At 43.1% G+C, this 21160-nt stretch overlaps 1 protein-coding gene across 1 annotated transcript; it reads left to right on the top strand.

The window, feature by feature from the left end:
• Positions 1 to 14092: 14092 nt before the first annotated feature.
• On the top strand, positions 14093 to 14781 carry LOC104613077 (stress-induced protein KIN2-like). The gene is made up of 3 exons (XM_010280769.2): positions 14093 to 14251; positions 14443 to 14511; positions 14617 to 14781. Exons 1-3 carry the CDS (start codon positions 14192 to 14194, stop codon positions 14689 to 14691), a joined length of 204 nt encoding a protein of 67 aa, XP_010279071.1. The 5' UTR covers positions 14093 to 14191; the 3' UTR covers positions 14692 to 14781.
• Positions 14782 to 21160: the final 6379 nt, after the last annotated feature.

Genomic DNA, 21160 nt, shown 5'->3' on the forward strand with positions numbered 1-21160 from the left:
TTCGTACTCGCTAGTGACCTGGTTGACCATGAGTTGAGAGTCGCTGTAGATAACGATGTGTTTGGCTTTTACTTCTCTGGCTAAGGCTAGTCCAACTATCAACGCCTCGTACTCTGCTTCATTGTTAGACACCGCGAACTCGAAGCGTAGCGCGTATTCCAGTTTCGTGCCGCTTGGGCCGTGCAGAACTATTCCGGCACCGCTGCCCTGTTGGTTCGAGGAACCATCTACATGAAGGATCTATGGCTCCTCATCCCAGCTCGCGCTTGGCCTAGCTAGGAGAGATGCCACACTAGCTACTACCTCACGGGGCTCGGACTGAACCGGCCTGGGAGCTTCGAGTTCACCTGAACCGGGGACCTCGTGCTCAACCGGCCTAAGAGCTTCGGAGCTAAACGTGCACTCGGCGATGAAATCTGCTAAGGCTTGGGCCTTAATGGCAGTTCGCGGCTTGTACTGGAGGTCGTACTCGCTGAGCTCAACGGCCCACTTCGTCAACCGACCAGAGACCTCGGGCTTAAGTAAGACTTGCCTCAGAGGTTTGTCGGTGAGGATGATAACAGTATGGGATTGGAAGTACGGTCAGAGCTTCCGAGCTGCGATTATCAGTGCGTATGCTAGCTTTTCCATCTCCGGGTATCTCATCTCTGCTCCCTGCAATACCTTGCTGACATAATAGATGGGTCGTTGGACCCGATCTACTTCCTTTATTAGTATCGAACTGACCACTTCGTCGCTCGCCGAGAGGTACAGTTCTAAAACATTGCCCTTCTCGGGCCGGGTTAAGATCGGCACGCTAGCGAGTTATTTCTTGAGCTCGTCGAACGCGAGCTGGCAGTCTTGGGTCCATTCGAATCCTTTGCTCTTAATTGCCTTAAAGCACGGCAGACATCGGTCCGCCGATTTTGACATGAAGCGGCCCAAGGCGGCTATGCGGCCATTCAACCTCTGAACCTCCTTCGACTTCCGGGGTGGTCTCATATCTAAAATGGCCTTAATCTTATCTGGGTTGGCTTCGATGTTGTGCCGGTTAACGATGTATCCTATGAACTTGCCCGAGGTCACACCAAACATACACTTGTTTGGGTTCAGTCTCATGTTAAACTTATGCAGAATTTCAAAAACAGAATGCAAATCTTGTATTAATTCATGTGAGAATTGAGTTTTGACGACCATGTCGTCTACATAGCATTCTACTTTTCTGCCGATTAATGGCGCAAACAACTTATTTACAAGCCTTTGAAAGGTTGCCCCTGCGTTTTTCAACCGAAGGGCATAACCTTGTAACAGTATAGGCCGAATTCTGTGATGAAGGCAGTCTTTTCTTCGTCCGCCGGGTCCATCTTGATCTGGTTATAGCCCGAATAGGCATCCAAGAAAGATAGCAACTCGTGCCCTGAGGTCGCGTCCACCAAGCGGTCAATTCTGGGGAGCGGGAAGCAGTCTTTTGGGCAAGCTCGGTTCAGGTCGGTGTAGTCGACGCACATGCGCCACTTGCCGTTGGCCTTCTTTACCAGGACGGGATTGGCTACCCAGCTCGGGTAGTGGACTTCTCTTATGAAGTCAGTTGCGAGGAGCTTTTCGACCTCCTCGTTGACCGCTTTCCACCGCTACGGGGCTAGGTTGCGTTTCTTCTGTTTAATGGGCCTAACTACAAGATCAGTATTCAGCTTGTGAGTTATGAGTTTGGGGTCTATACCGGGCATCTCTACCGCGGACTATGCAAAAATATCTAAATTTTGAAGTAAGAAGCTTACCAGTTTGGATTGTAAAGGTTCCTGGACGGAAGCGCCGATTTGAAGCGTCCAAGTTGGGTCTGCCGCTGAGGTCGGGACTGCGACAGTTTCTTCTGTGGGCGTGGCTCGTTCTTTGCCTTGCTCCGTAGGTCGCTCCAATTTGAGGTCGTTGACTACCTTGGTCTTTCCCTTCAGGGTGGCGACATAACACTTGCGGGACTTGAGCTAGTCGCCCCGCGCTACCCCCACACCGAAGTCTGTTGAAAACTTCATAGCCAAATGGTAAGTGGAGACCACCGCCCGTAGGACATGGGTGATCGGTCGACCTATTATGGCATTATAGGGGGAGGGGGTCGCGACCACCAGGAAGTCGTGCTTGAACTTGACCACGCAAGGCCATGTGCTGACTTCCACACGTACTGTTATTTTCCCAAGGGGTCGGACTTCTTCTCCGCTGAAGCCTACCAAAGGAGTGTCTGTAGGTCTCGGGTCGCCTCTCTGCAACTGAAGCTGGTCAAACACGGCTTTGAAGAGGATGTCGGCTGAGCTGCCTGAGTCGATGAGTATGCGCCTAACCTCGAAGTCGTTGATTCTTAGCTTTATTACGAGCGCATCATCGTGGGGGTAATGGATCCCTCGCGCATCATCTTCTGTGAAGAAAATTGGCTCTTCTGTCCTCGGTCGCTTTGGGGGGTTCCGCTTGTTAGACGGTTTTGTATTCCCTTAGCTTCAATCAGAATGATGTACTTTATGAGTTTATTGTAAATGAATAAAAGTACATATTTGATTCATGTTCCCTTGGTATGTTTCTGTGTAATACCCTTAAACTGGACACTTAATGAGACTCGTGTTAGTTTAGAATGTTCACAGCCAGTGGGTCGGTCTGGGGAGACCTATCCTGATAAGGCTGACACTGTTGTGCCACCAAGTTGGTTGGGGTGGCCTGTTTCAGATGCCAGGGTGAGACCCTAGGTGCATACAGTGTATGATTAATTGAATCTTTGAACTGGACCAGATTTCCAGTATTGCCCTGGACCTTGGAGATTGATGGGCAAAGCTAGAAAATTACACCCGACCCCTAGACTCGATTATGATACTGCACTAGGTGTCGGATTGGGTTGTCTTTGATGTACCAATCAGTGAGACCCTTAGCAGGGGTCAAAACCTGGGTATGTTGGGACAGTCTGAGAATTCATCTGAGTGGGTGATCATAGTGACAGGATCAGCCCCTTTGTCGGACAAAGGTAATGATCGGGGATGCACTCTCACTGATGGAAACCAAGACTGCCGGCAACCGATTTCAATCGTTGAGATTTGTTTTGCAAAGCATATTTTATATGAGATATAAATGTATATATTATGGTTTCTAACAGGTTTGCAAAAAGGTTTTAATTCCCGGGATCCATAGAAGTAGAGAGTGCAACACTGTTCCTTGCAGCCGAGGGAGAGGTCCTCTCTTGTCGGGCAGTGTATGATCATTATGGGCTGAGAGGTTAAGTGTAAGACCATTGAGGATAATACCTGATGGGCTAATCTTGCATCTGCCCACAGTCCCTGGGTGTTACAAGGTGGCTTGGCCCAAGGACCACTTAGGGTAAGTGTTGGGCCCATAGAGCCCATTTGATGGGTTTCAGGGGGTGCACTGTCCATAATAGTGTATTCGGCCATGCCTTATAACAAAGGCTGGGCCAAACCCATGTGGCTGATATGTAGATCAATGTTTGGGTCCCACGCCATACAAGGAAGCCCAACTGGGCAGCAGTTAGGAAGGTTGAGTGAGCGCATAAGCTTAATGGGCCTAAAGCCCATTTCGAACTGGACTTATTTAATAAGTTAAATATGGGCGAATTCTGAGATGGGTCAGCAGATAGGATAGGGTCTTAACCCTATCCACTCAGAGAGTCCAGATCTGAATATGATTCAGATCTAGAAACCTCCTAATGAGATTAGGAGAAGGCTGATCTAATCTACAGATAAGATAAGGGTTTATCCTTATCACCTAAAGAGAGGACTGATCCAAATATGATTTGGATAAGCAGCTTCCAATTGGATTAGGAGCTGATCTTTTGGGTTTACAAAAGAACGAGGGGGCAGCAGCCTTTAGGAGAATCGAATAATCAGATCCTCTTTAGAGCTGAAACTAGAGAAGAAAGATTTCTGCAATCCCTGCAAAGTTCTTTTCTTGCCGCCTCCTTCCTACAGCCGCCAGACATCTTGTTCGATTTCCAGTTGTAGGAGAAGTCAAGATTCGATCTTGACATCAGTTCTTTGAGAAAGAATTAATAGGAAGCTGTGCTCACGTGCCATCCTGCTGTTTCTTGGGAAGGATAGAATTCTTGGAGAAGAATATTGCTGATTCTGCTCCATCCTACACTGCGCCATCTCCAGTGGGAGCAATCTTTGGATCCTTCCTTGGGCGTGAACACCTTCGTTGGGGGATACTATTTCTCCGTATCAGGTATAATCCTCTCCTACTCATTTTGGTTCTGATCTGGTTCAGTTTATGGTTCAAGAATGATCCTTGAAAATATGATTTTCTAAATGGGGAATGCGATTCCCAGTTGAAGGGAGAGAAATTTTTTTGAAATTCGCCCACCTTATTCCGCAAGATTTGGGCATCCATACGATGGATCTCTCATCCCTTCACTGCTCCTCCCGGGTGGCCTCACGAACCGACGTCCGAGCTGTGTTGAAGTGCAACCCGCAACGATCAAACCTCCCACTATCATGTGGATGGTCCCCCGAACTGGCCTCTCCTCCAGAGGCTACCTCTACGGTTGTTCGGCCGGCCTGCTGCTGGACTCGGGAGCATCCTTACCGTGCTCCCCTTGTCGACCTGTTTTATTACTATTATTATTGTTCTATACAAAGTTTTCTTAGATACCCGCGACGGATGAGCTCTTCTATCTCGTCGCGGAGGTTTTTACCACTCTCGGTACTGTGATCGTGATCTTTGTGAAAACTGCAATACAAATTTTTATTTCTTTCATTGGGATTCCCCCTCAGATGGGGTGGCCACTTTATGTACGAGGCGTCATTGATCTTCATCAGGATTTCAACCCGCTTCGCGTTCAGTGGGTGTAATCAGCTCGGTCCGCTACAGGAGATCAGAAAAACTGACCCGACTTTGCCCCCTGAACTATGTCCTTTTTCTTTCGGCTGTCCCCTTGGCTGGAAAGCTCTCCTTCCCTCTTCCTTTTTTCGGGCGCGCCCTCGCCCTTTTGGTTGATCTCCTCTTCGGTGGCTATGAACCTGTCCGCAAGCTTCAGGAACTCAGTTATGGTTGCTGGTTGGTTGACGACCATGTGCCATTTGAACTCTTTGTGTGTCACGCCCTTCTTAGTTGCTGCAAGGCATATGGTGGGGTCCAGGCGCGGTATCTGCATACAGGCATCGTTGAACCGCTTGATATAGCTTTGGATGGATTCTCCCTCTCTCGGCACTATGCTGAGGAGACTTTCTTCAGTTCGCGGACACCGCTTGCTAGTAACGAAGTGGGACGTGAAGGTTTATGTGAACTGCGTCCAACTTCTTATCGACCCAGGTGCCAAATTCCGGTACCACGTGCGGGCTGCTCCTCTAAAAGTAGTGGAGAAGGCTACACACATGCACGACTCACTGGCTCTTGCCAGGTGCATCTGTGACTGAAAGGCATCTACATGATCATTCGGGTCAAATGACCTGTCATACTTGTCAAGAGGGGGGAGCTTGAAGTCTTTGGGCATTGGGACTGCCAGGAGTTCGGAAGACAGGGGGGATGGAACCGAGAGGAGGGGAGCTTTGACTTCAGCCAAGCTTACCTCTTCTTTGCCCATGAGCTCGGGCAAATCGCGGGTGACAGATCGGCAAGCTCAGCGGCGGTGTCTCTGCTTCTTGGTGGGCTCGATGTTCGTGCTGCTCACCTCTACGCTGTCCATAATGGTTTGCGTAGGGAGTAGCTCGGTCTGCTGGTGATGGTTGCGGACAGAGGAGTCTTGCTTGGAGTCTGTTGCTAGGATCTCGAACCGGTTTTCAAGGACCAGGGTTTCAAACTTCGACTGCCGAGGTGATGTAGACCTGGTGAGCTGGGGTCCTCCCGACCTGTCCGCCCGCGGCGAGACCGGGGTAGCCGGTCTCTCTCGTCTGCCGTGGGGGGAGGCCTGGTTTTTTGGGAGGTTTTGGGGGGCCTCTCCTTGGCCAATGGGGTGCTCGTCCTGGCGGCGAGACTTAGCTTGCTACGAGGCTGGGTGCCGAGGCGGGAACTGCGGCTGAAGTTGAGGTTGAGGCAGTTGGGGGAACTGCTGCTAATACTGATACTGGGAGACCTGGTGCAATATGTGTTGTTGATAGAGCAGAAGTTGCTGGAACTATTGCATTTGGGCCTGCATGGCCCGCATGCACTGCATCAAGTCCTCCAGTTGGTTTGGGCTGGCCGCTGGGGGCACGACCGAAGGTTCGGTGAACGTCGCTCCGACTATAGCAGGGAGTGGGGCGATGACAGGTGCCACTGTGAGAGGTACATTCAAGCTAGGGATTCCGTCCGCTGAGAGGGGGATGGTGAACTGTTCGATACATACAGTAGGAAGCTGGGGTTGTTCCCTGGAGTCATCCATTTCCCATAGATGACGCCAAATGATGTAGTGCAATCTGGTCACTCCTAGCTGGCGCTCGCATGGCTCCTGAGAGGTACCTGAGACGAGAGGAAAGAGGAAGAACTCCCGGGGGGTTTCCCGACGGGAACGCTTCGATGCTTAAGTTAGTATTGTGTGCAAGAAGCAAAAGGAAAATGAAGGCTAAGAGTGTAGGTTGCGCAGATGATTCAAAGATACCTTGTTCCTTGAGAATAAGCCCCTTATAACTGAATTCCGTTGCTTCAGGCCCTCTGACTTCTGACATGGCAGGTATAACCGCCACTGTCAGTCTGCCACAGCCGTTACAGGCAAGGCTGAGGTGGCATGTGCGGGGCCGCCGTTGCAGGGTACGTGTCAGGCGCGACGCGAGGGACATGCCTGCTGTCCACAGATTTGTCGGGTACAGCGGTCGAACAGGAAGCCCTCCTGTGGTATACCGAACTACCCTTCCGTGAATTACCCTGAGTCAGGCTGTCCTTTGAGTGACGGGCCGCCTGTATCCGGTTATGCTGAGCTAGCAGACCTGAGGTGTCTGTGCCTCGGTGTAACAAGGTTCTCTTCGTCGCACCATCAAGTGCCATCCACTGTGCCTTCAGCCGCAACTCCAACGTCCAAGTGTGTGCCATGGGTGGGCTAAACATGTACTTTTGTATGGGGGGCTGCCAATGGCAATATTGTAATATTGTAGTATGCTTTTTCATCTTTTTGACGTTTCTTATTGTCACTCCCCCAAAAGCTTAACGTACTCTTTGAGGGGAGGTAGGTAGTCGAGTGAGCTCATAAGCGTGTAAAGGTTAAGCACGAGATCCCCTCGACACTGTACTGTGTGCTTGTGCTTACCACCGATTTATGCAATACAAGTAGCCTTTTGCTAATTCGTGTGCCTTCTTGTTGCCTTTGTGTGTGTGTTTGCTTTGTTTTGTAGGCTTACTCGCCCATTTCGAGTGCCGCACGGGGCCCCAGCGATTATCCCCGTGACAGTTGGTATCAGAGCGGGTTGCTCCTCAACGCTCGTGACCCTTGCATAGCAACACTAGTGGTGGCACAATGAAGCACAACAAGGAACTCACCGACGAGATTAGGCATGGCCTTGCCCATGCGAGGGAGACTGATGAGTCTCTAGGCGTTGAAGCCACTACAGAGAAGACCCCAGGGGGTCGCACATCCAAGACAAGCAAGCTTGACAAGTCAGTTGACGCGCTTGCTGCCTTCGACACACGCATCCTTCGCTGTGAAGTGACTGTTGGGGAGATGCGTGACCGAGTAGAAGAAATCCACTTGAATGTGGAAACAATTGAGAGCTCCGTGGTGGAGCTAGAAGCCCGTTTAAATGGCATTATGAACGAGGTCCAAGACGTCCTGAATAGAACCCTCAAGGAAGTCCTTGGAACAAAATCCCGACAAGAAGGGAGCTCATCTCGATCCGACATCCAAGACCAGGTGGATGAGATGAGAGCTGAATGGGTGGCCATGAAAGTGGCCATGGCCTCTCCCTCCGACCTCCAGACTCAATTGGATGATCTTAGAGGAGACATGACGCTCCTCAAGAGACTAGTGGCCAGCACTCCAAGCCCCTCCACAACACTGGCTCCTGCTCGTGTGAAGATTCGGGAGCCTACACCTTATGCCGGCTCCCGAGATGCTAGGGAACTTGACAACTTCTTGTGGCAAATGGAACAATATTTCCATGCCGCTGGCATTGATGATGACCTAACGCAAATTCGTACGGTGATTATGTATTTGACTGACATTGCTATGCTATGGTGGCGCAGGCGATGCCAAGACATTGAACGGGGTACGTGCACCATCGAGACATGGGCTGATTTCAAACAAGAACTAAAGCGGCAATTCTACCCAGAGAACGTAGAGTACCTGGCACGGAAGAAGTTGAAATCACTCAAACATGAGGACTCACTCCACGATTATGTTAAAGAGTTTTCAGCCCTTTCCTTGGAGATCACGGACATGTCCGATAAGGATCTACTGTTCAACCTCATGGACGGACTGAAGCCATGGGCCGAACTAGAACTCCAACGCCGCAACGTACAGGACCTCGCCACGGCAATGGCAGTGGCGGAGCAACTCAATGAGACTAGCTTGTCAGATGAAGAAACCCCTAAGCCAGAAAACCCGCGTTCCCCTAAATCGAGTGGGGGAGCAAGTCCTTCACGCCCTCCGTACGACAACTCCAGCTTCAACAAGCCAGCAAGACAAGACTATGGGAAGAAGCCACAAGGAGAGCAAGGCCCTCAGCACCGTTACAAGCCCAAAACCGCTGGGTCCCCAATTTCTTGCTTCCTTTGTGGGGGAAATCACTTGGTTCGCAACTGCCCAACCAAGAAGAAGATCAATGCCCTTGTCGCCAAGCTCAGTGATGACGAGCAAAGTGACGAGGAAAAGTCGGTACGGGCGCCTAGAGTGGGCGCCCTTCAACTCTTTAACGCCATGGTGAAGAAAGGGCCCAATCATGAAAGGCCGAAGAAAGCCCAAAGGGGGCTGAAGTATGTAGACATCCTCCTCGGCGGGAAGCAGACTCAAGCCCTTGTTGATACAGGGGCCTCCCACAACTTCATCTCAGTTGCCGAGGCCAAGCGACTCAAGCTGAACACTATGAAAGAGACAGGGTGGATCAAGGCCGTGAACTCCGGGGCAAAGGCGATTGAAGGCATGGCTCGTGGGGTTGACCTCCAAGTTGGGCCGTGGACAAGCAAGATTAATCTTTCAGTGGTACCCCTGGATGACTTCCGAGTTGTCTTGGGAATGGACTTCATGAGACAAGCAGAAGCAGCACTCCTACCTCACATCAACTCTTTATGCATCTTGGACGAGCGCTCCCCTTGCATGGTACCAGTTACGACTTCTACTAAGGTTCATGGGAAGCAAGTTTCTGCACTACAACTTTTTCACGAAGAAGCCTTGTTCAACACCAACCTGTAGGAAGCAGAGAAGTTCCCCACTCCACTGGCGGAAGAAGCCGCCCCTCAAGCCAACAACTACAACAGCAGCAGGAAGCAGCAGGCCATCCAGCCGTCTACACCTCTCCAGCAACAGGGTTCGTGCATGTCAACAACCACCAAGCAAAGCAGAAGACCCAAGGACGTGACAAACTTTGCCCACACCTACTGCCACAACCATCGGGGAGAGCGAGTGCCACCTGAGCCATTTAGGGGCCACATTCACATTATCCCTCAAGATAAATCCCATAGTAGCCTTGCGAGTCACCCTTGGGGAAGAATGCATGGGAACCAACACCCAAACAATCCAAAATACCATTTTGACCTAGCCTTGGCCACCAACCTTCCTACCACCATTAGGAACAAGTCAAAATCCTACCTTGAAGCAGCCAAGCAGGGACTTAACTTAGGGGCTAGCCATAGGTTTTCCCCACCATCGAGAACATCCACTAGCAATCTACCCAACCTACTATCTGGGCCTTGGAAGAAACCCGGTTCGTGGAGCAGTCGAAGAACCTTCTTTCACCAACAAGAAGTTGAAGCCTCAAGCAGAAGTTGGAAGAAACCCGGTTCGGGGAGCAGTCGAAGAACCTTCTTTCACCAACAACAAGTTGAAGCCTCAAGCAGAAGCTAGTCTTCGAGGACGAAGACTGAATTGAGTGGGGGAGACTGTAACAAGGTTCTCTTCGTCGCACCATCAAGTGCCATCCACTGTGCCTTCAGCCGCAACTCCAACGTCCAAGTGTGTGCCATGGGTGGGCTAAACATGTACTTTTGTATGGGGGGCTGCCAATGGCAATATTGTAATATTGTAGTATGCTTTTTCATCTTTTTGACGTTTCTTATTGTCACTCCCCCAAAAGCTTAACGTACTCTTTGAGGGGAGGTAGGTAGTCGAGTGAGCTCATAAGCGTGTAAAGGTTAAGCACGAGATCCCCACGACACTGTACTGTGTGCTTGTGCTTACCACCGATTTATGCAATACAAGTAGCCTTTTGCTAATTCGTGTGCCTTCTTGTTGCCTTTGTGTGTGTGTTTGCTTTGTTTCGTAGGCTTACTCGCCCATTTCAAGTGCCGCACGGGGCCCCAGCGATTATCCCCGTGACATCGGGGTGTCCAAAGAAGGATCGGTGCGTTCTTGCCAGGGAGTGGCCCGAGGTCCATTGGGAGGAGCTCGAGTCTTAAAAGGGGTCAGGGCGCCCCGAACTTGGGACCCCCCGAAGTGCCTTAACCCCGGGGAGGAGGTGCGGGTAAGGCAGCTTCCGGCGAGTAGCCGAGCTGAACTTAGTGGGACTTTCCCTTCGAGTTGTGCTTACGCTCGAGTAAGGTCACGCCCACGTGTACCCGTGCTGCGATGTCGGTTCAAATCATCCTCCATCACATAATTCATTATTAATTTTGCAAAATATTAAATTATTATTAATATGAATATTATGAATTCTATTATAATTATTTTTTTACTTTTAAGATTTGTTTTAAATTTATTACATAATTTTGTTATTTTAACTATTTAAAATTTTGTCATGTTAAATATTTTGTTATTTAAATATTTAAAAGTTTTCATTATTTGAATTTTATTTATGATATAAATTACAAAGATCCCCCCTATACTATGGGGTCTATGACAAAGACCCCCCTGTACTCTGTTTTGCGACAAAGACCCCCTTGTACTATGACCGTGAGACAAAGACCCCCTTCTGTTATTTTTTCGTTAAAATTTACCGTTATAATATTTATTAATCCCCATACTACCCTTGTAAGTAAAACACTTTTCATCTTCCCCAACCTCAGGATATAGGAATAGTAGCGGCGGTATTTCTTCACATCTCTCTCTCCCTCTCTCTTCTTTCCCTTCCCCTTTCTCTCCTCCCCTTTGTTCAGATTCTCCTTGGTCTTCTCTCTCCATCACCTAAGCTAAGCTGAGAAAAGATAGAAAAGGAGTCAACTTCTCTCGGCCAGGTTAGCAACAGCACCCTAGCCGTAATCCCTTCCACCACCGAGTTCCACCCGTAGTGAGTCAGGAACTTGCCCACCGCTCCATGGTTCGGTATTGGGACTTGTGGGGCCCATCCCCTTATGATCAAACCTCTCCCTGCCACCCGATCTTTGATCTCCTTAATGATAACCTCGTGATTGTCCGCTTCTTGTCCCGACATCGTCATCTTAACAGTCCAAATAAATCTGACTCCACTTCATTCCAGCCCGACACCCAAGGCCTCAACTGTCGTTTCGACAGCATTACTTGACTACCAAAACAAACGTAAAGCACAGACTCGTCCGGGCAACGATCGAGCTACTTCAGCACATCAGCAGGTGACACCGAACTGGGTTCACCTCGTTCATCAGTTCTAGCACCAGCACCAACCGCCTCCATCATAGTCCAAGGGCCCACACCACTCTTTGCTTCATCTTCTTCTTCTTCTCGTTGTCGATTCCAAATCCGCTCGATGGCGGGTTCTGCGACCTCTGAATTGAAGAAAATTCAGATTCAGGGAGACGATATTACATTTGATGCTTATGTAGTGGGCAAAGAAGGTGCTCCTGTCATAGTGGTGTTGCAAGAGTGGTGGGGGTTGATTATGAGGTCAAGAACCATGCTTTGAAAATTTGCAGATGAATCCTAGTTTTAAAGCACTCATCCCAGATTTGTATCATGGAAAGGTTGGTTTAGATGTTGCAGAAGCACAACATTTAATGGATGTTCTTGATTGGCAAGGTGTTGTTAAGGATATTCGTGCTTCAGTTAGTTGGCTCAAGGCAAATGGTTCACAGAAGGTAGGTGTGACAGGATTTTGCATGGGCGGTGTTCTCTCAATTGCAAGTTAAGTTTTGATTCCTGAAGTTGATGTTGTCGTTGCTTTCTACGGAGTTCCTTTCTAAGGGGAAGGGGAAGAAGAGAGAATGCGGGAGAGAGAGAGGGAGAGAGAGAAAATGTAAAGGAATACCGCCCTGCTGTTCCTGTATAGTGAGATCAGGGAAGATGAATAGTGTTTTTCTTAAAGGGTAGTATAGGAATTAAAAAATATGCGGCTTTCAACGGAAAGCTAACGGAAGGGGGTCTTTTTCTCACAGTTATAGTACAAAGGGGTGTTTGTCGCAAACAAAGTATAGGGGGGTCTTTGTCAGAGACCCCATAGTACAAGAGGGGTCTTTTTAATTCACCCTTTTTTTTAAGTTAGACCCGATATGGAATCGTTTTGGCCATTGGTTTTTGGGTCAAATAAATTGATCATCTGATTCAAACAAATGGTTTGTTCTGATTTAAACAAAATCAAAAATCAAAAGTCAAAATCAAAAGCAGCCAAAAACTATTGTCCAGATCGACGGTTCAATTGCCCAGGTTAGCGAGTCATTGATTAAGTTAACGGTTTTCGTCCTAAAAATGGCATTAGGGTGAAATAGAACCAGTTGCCTGACTGGTTCCTGGGTCAACCGGTCCAATCATCTGGTCCGGTTCAGTTTTTTAAACCATTGTTGAGTGTGAAAAATTCCTTCCTTCTCCATGATTAAAAAAGGCTAAAGTTCTTTTGTAGATTTTTATGCCTACACTCTATGGTGACAAGCTTTTCTAACAATTGAAATGCTAAAGATAGAAGACAACTTCAGTGCAAGAAACATCAAGTACTGATTATTATTATTATCTACCTATGAGATTCAAAGAAAAAGATGCCCAAGTAAATCCCCATACTAGACGAGTCTTCCGCAAGAGAATGTTCTCCACCTTGTGGGATTCAAAAGTATAGGGGCATGCAGATAACATCATCACAAACAACTAAAACCTAGTTGTTACTTGCTCAATCAAAATCATATGTTGACAATCGATACTTTTAATTAAGAGTATCAACGGACATTTTGGATTGGACCCCATTCATATCAAAATCAACTTGGAGAGAGGGCCAATAAGACATTGAATTGGACCAGTCTAGATTTAATTGTCCAAAGTATTTATTGGATTGGATTGGACCGGGTCCATCTGTAATGAATTTATATTGGATTGGGCTGAATCAAGCCAATATCTGATCGATTGTCAAAAAATAAGAATAAAGATGTCAATTGTCCAGGTTTGGATTAGAATTAATCTAAATTGAAACAAATTTGGATAGATTGGATGGTCCAGACATTGACTTGGATCAGTCCAAAAATAATCCAAAATATTCATTGGATTGGATTGGACCTGGTCCATTTGTAATGGACTCACATTAGACTGGATTGGATTGGACCAAATCTAGTCCAATTGACACCCCTACTTTAATCACAAGAAACCCTAGTTAGAAATGCCACTGAAGAGAGAGAGAGAGAGAGCTGCTAGAGAGAGAAAACTGTCCGAAAGAAAGAATTACTGGAGGGAGAGGGAAAGGGAGCTAGAGAGATTATTAGTTGGTTAATAACTTCCCAATTCAAAAGATTCACCATAAATAAATCAATTTCCGAAAAAAGATTGGAATGGTTTGGTGTAGTAATTCATATAATGAAGAAAAAATTTGGAAAATAAACATTTTTGTTAAGAGTGATTGTATTGATATTTTGGACATTTTAATGCCTATTATTAGAAAGTTTTACCAAAGGGGATCTACTTGAGGTTTCAACAATTTACCCTAAAAAAATATGGGTGTAAAAAGCTATGGACATGTCAAAAGTCAAAATTTTGAACCATACATATTGGATTGAGCAAGTTTTCAGGCACAAATAAAGCACCTATTTGTACTTGAAGACGAAAACGTGTGATAATCTAAATAATGTCCACCTATCAACATGGCACATATCTTCCAAGGGCTTCATGACAAAGACTATAAATACCCTCACCATTGCTAGGTTTCTTCGTCATTCATCACGAATCTGTTTTTCCTAATACCTGTGTTGTGAATTTCCAGAGAGGCTAAAGGAAGAAAAGATGGCTGATAATTCTGAGAAAGCAAGCTTCCAGGCTGGCGAAGCCAAGGGCCAAGCTCAGGTGAGCATTATCCTCCTATGTACAGGATCATTATATACTCTAGTTAATTCTTGCGTATCAATATATGCATGCATGCGGAACATAATGTGGCCATGGGTTTTGATTCTTGATTAGATTTAAGTTTGATGCGGTGGCTGAATGTGTGATGATGATTGATTACATGGGTACTGATGATAGTTTTCTCCTTGTAGGCTAAGGCAGATCAAATGATGGACAAGGCAAGCAATGCCTATGAATCAGCCAAGGATTCATGCCAAGAGGTTCATTTCATTTCCTAAGCAAAAGAAATTCTTGTTCTAGCAATGCTAATAATGAAAACAATCTTTTTTGCCAATATAAATTTTAATTGGTTTTTGATTTTGTAGGCTGGTCATCAAGTGCAAGCCAAGGCACAAGGGGCCACGGATGCTATCAAGGATGCCACCGGGATGAACAAGTGAAAAGTTCTTGGTTATTCATGAAAGCTGTTTTGGCTTTTGAGGACTTGTATTTATATTACATTATATAATAAAATGTAGTAATCTACGCCAGCTTATTTTCTCTTTCTCTCAATGCATCGCACTCGCATAGCCTCCATAGCTGACTAGAGGGCCACACTCCCCTTCATTGTGGTTGCCTCTTCTTTTTAGATGAAAGTATCCAAAATGTATAAGATACTTTGTTATTACTAATTAATTACAAACTGTGTAAGAGGAGAAGTCCAAACATCACTAATTAATCTCCTGTTGAAACTGTGTTCAGAGTTTCCTTGGTGAAACCATCTCATATCACCGCTTGCCCAGAGTCTTTTGCAACGCTTCACTCAAGCTTTGAAATCTTTTCATTCATTATATAGGTAAAGTCCCACCAACAACACGACACACTCAAATTTTGAATTGAACGAGTTTTCAGTCACAAACAAAGCTTCTGTGTGTATTTCAAGTCGGAAATGTCTAACAAACTAATTAATTAATGTCGCAACAACATGGCATATGTCTCTCAAGGGCTTCATCATAAAGACTAAATTCCCTTGCCATTATTTCATTTTTTCATCATTCATCACAAGCCTGTCTTGAATAATATCTGTGTTGTAAGTTCTCTATAGAGAGGCAAAAAGGGAAAAAAGATGGCTGCAAACAACTCTCAAAAAGTGAGCTTCCATGCTGGTGAATCTAAGGGCCAAGCTCAGGTGAGCAATATCCTCCTATATAGGTTCATTATATACTCCAATTCATCATGTGTATAGATATATGCATGCATGCATGGGACATAATGTGGCCATGGGTTTCCATTCTTGATCAAATTTAAGTTTTCTCCTTGTAGACCAAAGCAGATCAGATGACAGACAAGGCAAGCAATGCCTATGAATCAACCAAGGAGTCATGCCAAGAAGTTCATTTCATTTCCCAAGCAAAAGAAATTCTTTTGTTCTAGCAATACTAAATACTAATAATGCAAACAATTCTTTTGCTAGTATAAATTTTAATTGTTTTTTATTGTGTAGGCTGGTCAACAAATGCAGGCTAAGGCACAAGGGGCCGCTGATGCTGTCAAGGATGCCATCGGGATGAACAAATGAAAAGTTTTTGCTTCATAGATGTTTTTTTTGGCTTTTGATTTCTTGTATTTTTATTACATTATATAATAAAATGCAGTTATCTACGTAACCTTTCTCTCTCTCTCTCTCTATCTATCTATCTATCTATCTATCTATCTATCTATCTATCTATCTATTTCTCTCTCCCCAAGGACCAAAAATAGAAACCCAACCTATGTAAAATTTCAGATTGAATCTGTTTGGGCTTGGGCTAGGTTGACCCAAATTGCACCCTTATCCAATAGGGGAGGTATTAGTCCAATTTGAAAAGAGAAAAGATATTTCAATTTTTAGGAGAAACATCAACGGAGGTTTACGTCTTGTACCCTTCTCTATTCTTGAATTGAATATTTGGTTTCCTGATTGGCACCAAAGTTGGAAAGGTCATATTTGTGTATTTAATGGCTACTTTAGTGATCATATTTGTGTACTCAATTCATCTCTAAATGTAAGTGTTGAAAATGTATATTCAATTATTACTCTCCATCTCATTTAACCCCCTCTTATTAAGTCTTATACTTATGGTATTAAATCTTATTTTCTCTTATTAAATTCTATATTTTAAATTATTTTTCACTAATAAATGCTACTAATTAGATCTATGTTAATATTTTTAGCAATATAAACCCATATATTTTAAAACTGACTAAAAAACAAAACCATTCTGTATCCAATTAGTGGCTAAGCAATTCAACCATCCAAATCAATTTGATCAACCTATGAAGTCATAGTTAGGTAATAAAATTTTTAAAATAGAAATTTACAAAAGAAGATAGAAAAAATAGACACATTTACTATATTTTTATTAATCAAATTAAAAAAAATTAGTGTAATAAACAAGAATTATTTTTATTGATAATGAAAATGAAATACATAATTTATAATTAACCAAAAATAAAATGTAAAAATTATAATAAATAGTTCAACTTTCAGGTTAAATGTGCTAACCTTTAATGTAATAAATAAATAATAAAAACTAATAAACTATAAAAATACAAAAATGTAAAAAATACATAAATTTTGCAAAAAAAAAGCATTTAGGTACATGTATAATATCATGTACTTATCATATTAAACAAAAAGTAAGTATGACATATCAGAATTATTTTTACACACAAAAAATACAAAAAAAATTGAAAACATCTATAATTCTATATTTACACTACTATTAAAAATATGAATAAGATTGTAGAATTTTCTTTTAAATAAAACCAAGGTTTTAAAAACCAACCTGAATATAGAACAACTTTGGCTTCTGGATTTTGGATCAACGGCTCAACTGTCCAATTTGAGAAAACCAATTCGGTAAGATATAAAATATAATGTAACTTTTTGTTTTGACTGCTAGATTATTATGATTAGGTTGAAGTCTACTGCATATATACATTATTATGAGAGGGAAGTATGGGATTTTGAGAGGGAGGCGGTTGGTTAAAGCTGAGAAGTGAAAAAAGAAAGAGGAAGAAGAAGAAGAAGAAGTAGAAGAGAAGGAAGTGTTGCTGAAGGTGGTTGTCACCATGTTCATCGGTTGTTGCAAAACCGTTTTGCCCTAAGGAAAAAAACCATTGGCAACGGTTATCTCCATGTTCATCATCACCACCACTATAGCACCGCTTGCCATCTTCTTACATCTTTCTCATTTCTCTAAATATCTCTCAAATCCCGGATTGCTTGCTTCATTGGTGTATCTCAACTTTTAATATAAGATCGAAGTTTAATCTCTCATCTCTTGTATTGATTTTTCGATTTCTTCATTGGAGTTGTAACTTTTTCCTGTTACAACATAAAAAGAATCACAAAAATAAGAAAACTCAAAATCAAAATGGAAAAATTAAAAACCCTAACTAATTTTGGTCATTGGGAATAATCTAACAAGATTATGACATATAAAAGTTTCTTTTCTCAATTTTTTATTTTCTAATTTCTATTTTAAAATAATAAAAAATTTAGAATAAGTTTGAAAGCAACTCAAGAATCGTTAATCGGGTTAAACATTTTAACGGTTAAACTGTCCAAGTCAGCGGTTCTCTTACATAGGTTGGATTTCTATTTTTGGTCCTTGGGCATTTATATATATATATATATAGAGAGAGAGAGAGAGAGTAAGGTTACATGGATAACTGCATTTTATTATATAATGTAATGTAAATACAAGAAATCAAAAGCCAAATAAACATCTATGAAGCAAAAACTTTTCACTTATTCATCCCAGTGGCATCCTTGACAACATCAACGACCCCTTGTGCCTTAGCCTGCATTTGTTGACCAGCCTACACAATAAAAAACCAATTAAAATTTATACTAGCAAAATGTTGAGTGGGGCCACTGATTTGTGTTTAGTTTATTTTCCTTTAAATTAAGAAGTTGTTGGGCCTTGGGCCCATTAGTTTTTATTTTTAAAAGGGTTGTAACCATTTTAGTTTGAGTTGCCACCCTACTAAGGGCATCTTTGTAATATCTCATATTTAAGTTAAATATAAATAGAATGAGGGGCTGGCGGCTAGGGTTATGATACACAATCCTAGTTGACCTTCTTCTCCTTCCTTCCCTTTCTCTTTCTATTGCTGAAATCTACAACTTTCTCCTCTTCCTTTCACAAGAAGCTTGACCGAATCATCAGATAATGGTTTCTACTCAAAAGGATTGTTTGCATTATTAGTATTGCTAGAACAAAAGAATTTCTTTTGCTTGGGAAATGAAATGAACCTCTTGGCATGACTCCTTGGTTGATTCATAGGCATTTTGCCTTGTCCGTCATTTGTTGGTGGGACTTTACCAATATAATGAATAAAAGGATATCAAAGCTTGAGTGAAGCGTCACAAAAGACTCTTGGAAAGCGATGATATGTGATGGTTTCACCGAGGAAACTCTGAAGATGGTTTCAACAAAAGATTAATTAGTGATGTTTATGCTTTTCCTCTTACATAGTTTGTTATTAGTTAGTAATAACAAACTCAGTTTGTAACTTTGTATCATTAAATATAAGTTCATTCTGTTCCACTAAATCAAATAGCTAAGTTCGCCAAAAAAACCAAATAATTGAGGGGCCAATTAGCAAGTCTTTTTGGGAAGATCTTTTGATAGCTCTAACAGTCAAAAGACGCATTGAGCTTTTGCATTAAGATTTGAGCAGCCTAAAGCCCGTTTGTTTATGGCGTGTCTTTCCATGCGAAGACGAATAGAAAAAACGCAAAAACTCAATTTGGAGCTTCCAAAAAATTGCCCGATTTAAGATTCATCTTGCGTCTTTCCAATATGTCGGCTTTTGGTGGATGAATCTGCTGCAAATCAAATGAGAAAAGACCGAATCACAATCTATCAAACTTATAAATAGATGACAGACCACACGAAAAGATGCATCAAATGGGGCTTGAGTCTTTTACAATAAAAAAAGATAAACATTAAATGGCTTCACTTTATTGAATTTGTTGACTTTTTTATGTATAAAATAATTTATATGTTAACAAAGTATCTTATACGTTTTGGATACTTTCATCTAAAAAGAAGAGGCAACCACAATGAAGGGGAGTGTGGCCCTCTAGTCAGCTATGGAGGCTATGCGAGTGCGATGCTTTGAGAGAAAGAGAAAATAAGCTGGCGTAGATTACTACATTTTATTATATAATGTAATATAAATACAAGTCCTCAAAAGCCAAAACAGCTTTCATGAATAACCAATAACTTTTCACTTGTTCATCCCAGTGGCATCCTTGATAACATCAGCGGCCCCTTGTGCCTTGGCTTGCATTTGCTGACCAGCCTACACAATTAAAAACCATTTAAAATTTATATTGGAAAAAAGATTATTTTCATTATTAGCATTGCTAGAAAAAGAATTTCTTTTGCTTAGGAAATGAAATGAACCTCTTGGCATGAATTCTTGGCTGATTCATAGGCATTGCTAGCCTTGTCCATCATTTGATCGGCCATAGCCTACAAGTAGAAAACTATCATCAGTACCCATGCAATCAATCATCATCACACATTCAGCCACCGCATCAAACTTAAATCTAATCAAGAATCAAAACCCATGGCCACATTATGTTCCGCATGCATGCATATATTGATACACATGAATTAACTAGAGTATATAATGATCCTGTACATAGGAGGATATTGCTCACCTGAGCTTGGCCCTTGGCTTCGCCAGCATGGAAGCTTGCTTTCTCAGAATTATCAGCCATCTTTTCTTCCTTTGGCCTCTCTGGAAATTCACAACACAGGTATTAGGAAAAACGGATTCGTGATGAATGACGAAGAAACCTAGCAATGGTGAGGGTATTTATAGTCTTTGTCATGAAGCCCTTAGAAGATATGTGCCATGTTGATAGGTGGACATTATTTAGATTATCACACATTTTCGTCTTCAAGTACAAATAGGTGCTTTATTTGTGCCTGAAAACTTGCTCAATCCAATATGTATGGTTCAAAATTTTGACTTTTGACATGTCCATAGCTTTTTACACCCATATTTTTTAGGGTAAATTGTTGAAACCTCAAGTAGATCCCCTTTGGTAAAACTTTCTAATAATAGGCATTAAAATGTCCAAAATATCAATACAATCACTCTTAACAAAATTGTTTATTTTCCAAATTTTTTCTTCATCATATGAATTACTACACCAAACCCTTCCAATCTTTTATCTGAAATTGATTTATTTATGGTGAATCTTTTGAATTGGGAAATTATTAACCAATTAATAATCTCTCTAGCTCTCTTTCCCTCTCCCTCCAGTAGTTCTTTCTTTCGGACAGTTTTCTCTCTCTAGCAGCTCTCTCTCTCCCTCTCTCTCTCTCTTCAGTGGCATTTCTAACTAGGGTTTCTTGTGATTAAAGTAGGGGTGTCAATTGGACTGGATTTGGTCCAATCCAATCTAGTCTAATGTGAGTCCATTACAAATGGACCAGGTCCAATCCAATCCAATGAATATTTTGGATTATTTTTGGACTGGTCCAAGTCAATGTCTGAATCGTCCAATCTATCCAAATTTGTTTCAATTCAGATTAATTCTAACCCAAACCTGTTCCATTGACACTTTTATTCTTATTTTTTGACAATGGATCAGATATTGGCTTGATTCAGCCAAATCCAATATAAATTCATTACAGATGGACCCGGTTCAATCCAATCCAATAAATACTTTGGACCATTAAGTCTGGACTGGTCCAATTCAATGTCTTATTGGCCCGTTCAATCTGTCCAAGTTGATTTTGACATGAATGGGGTTCAATCCAAAATGTCCGTGGACACTCCTAATTAAAAGTATCGATTGTCAACATATGATTTTGATTGAGCAAGTAACAACTAGGTTTTAGTTGTTTGTGATGTTGT

The sequence above is a fragment of the Nelumbo nucifera genome, chromosome 1 (assembly GCF_055504915.1).
Source record: "Nelumbo nucifera cultivar China Antique chromosome 1, China Antique-T2T, whole genome shotgun sequence".
NCBI lineage: Eukaryota > Viridiplantae > Streptophyta > Magnoliopsida > Proteales > Nelumbonaceae > Nelumbo > Nelumbo nucifera.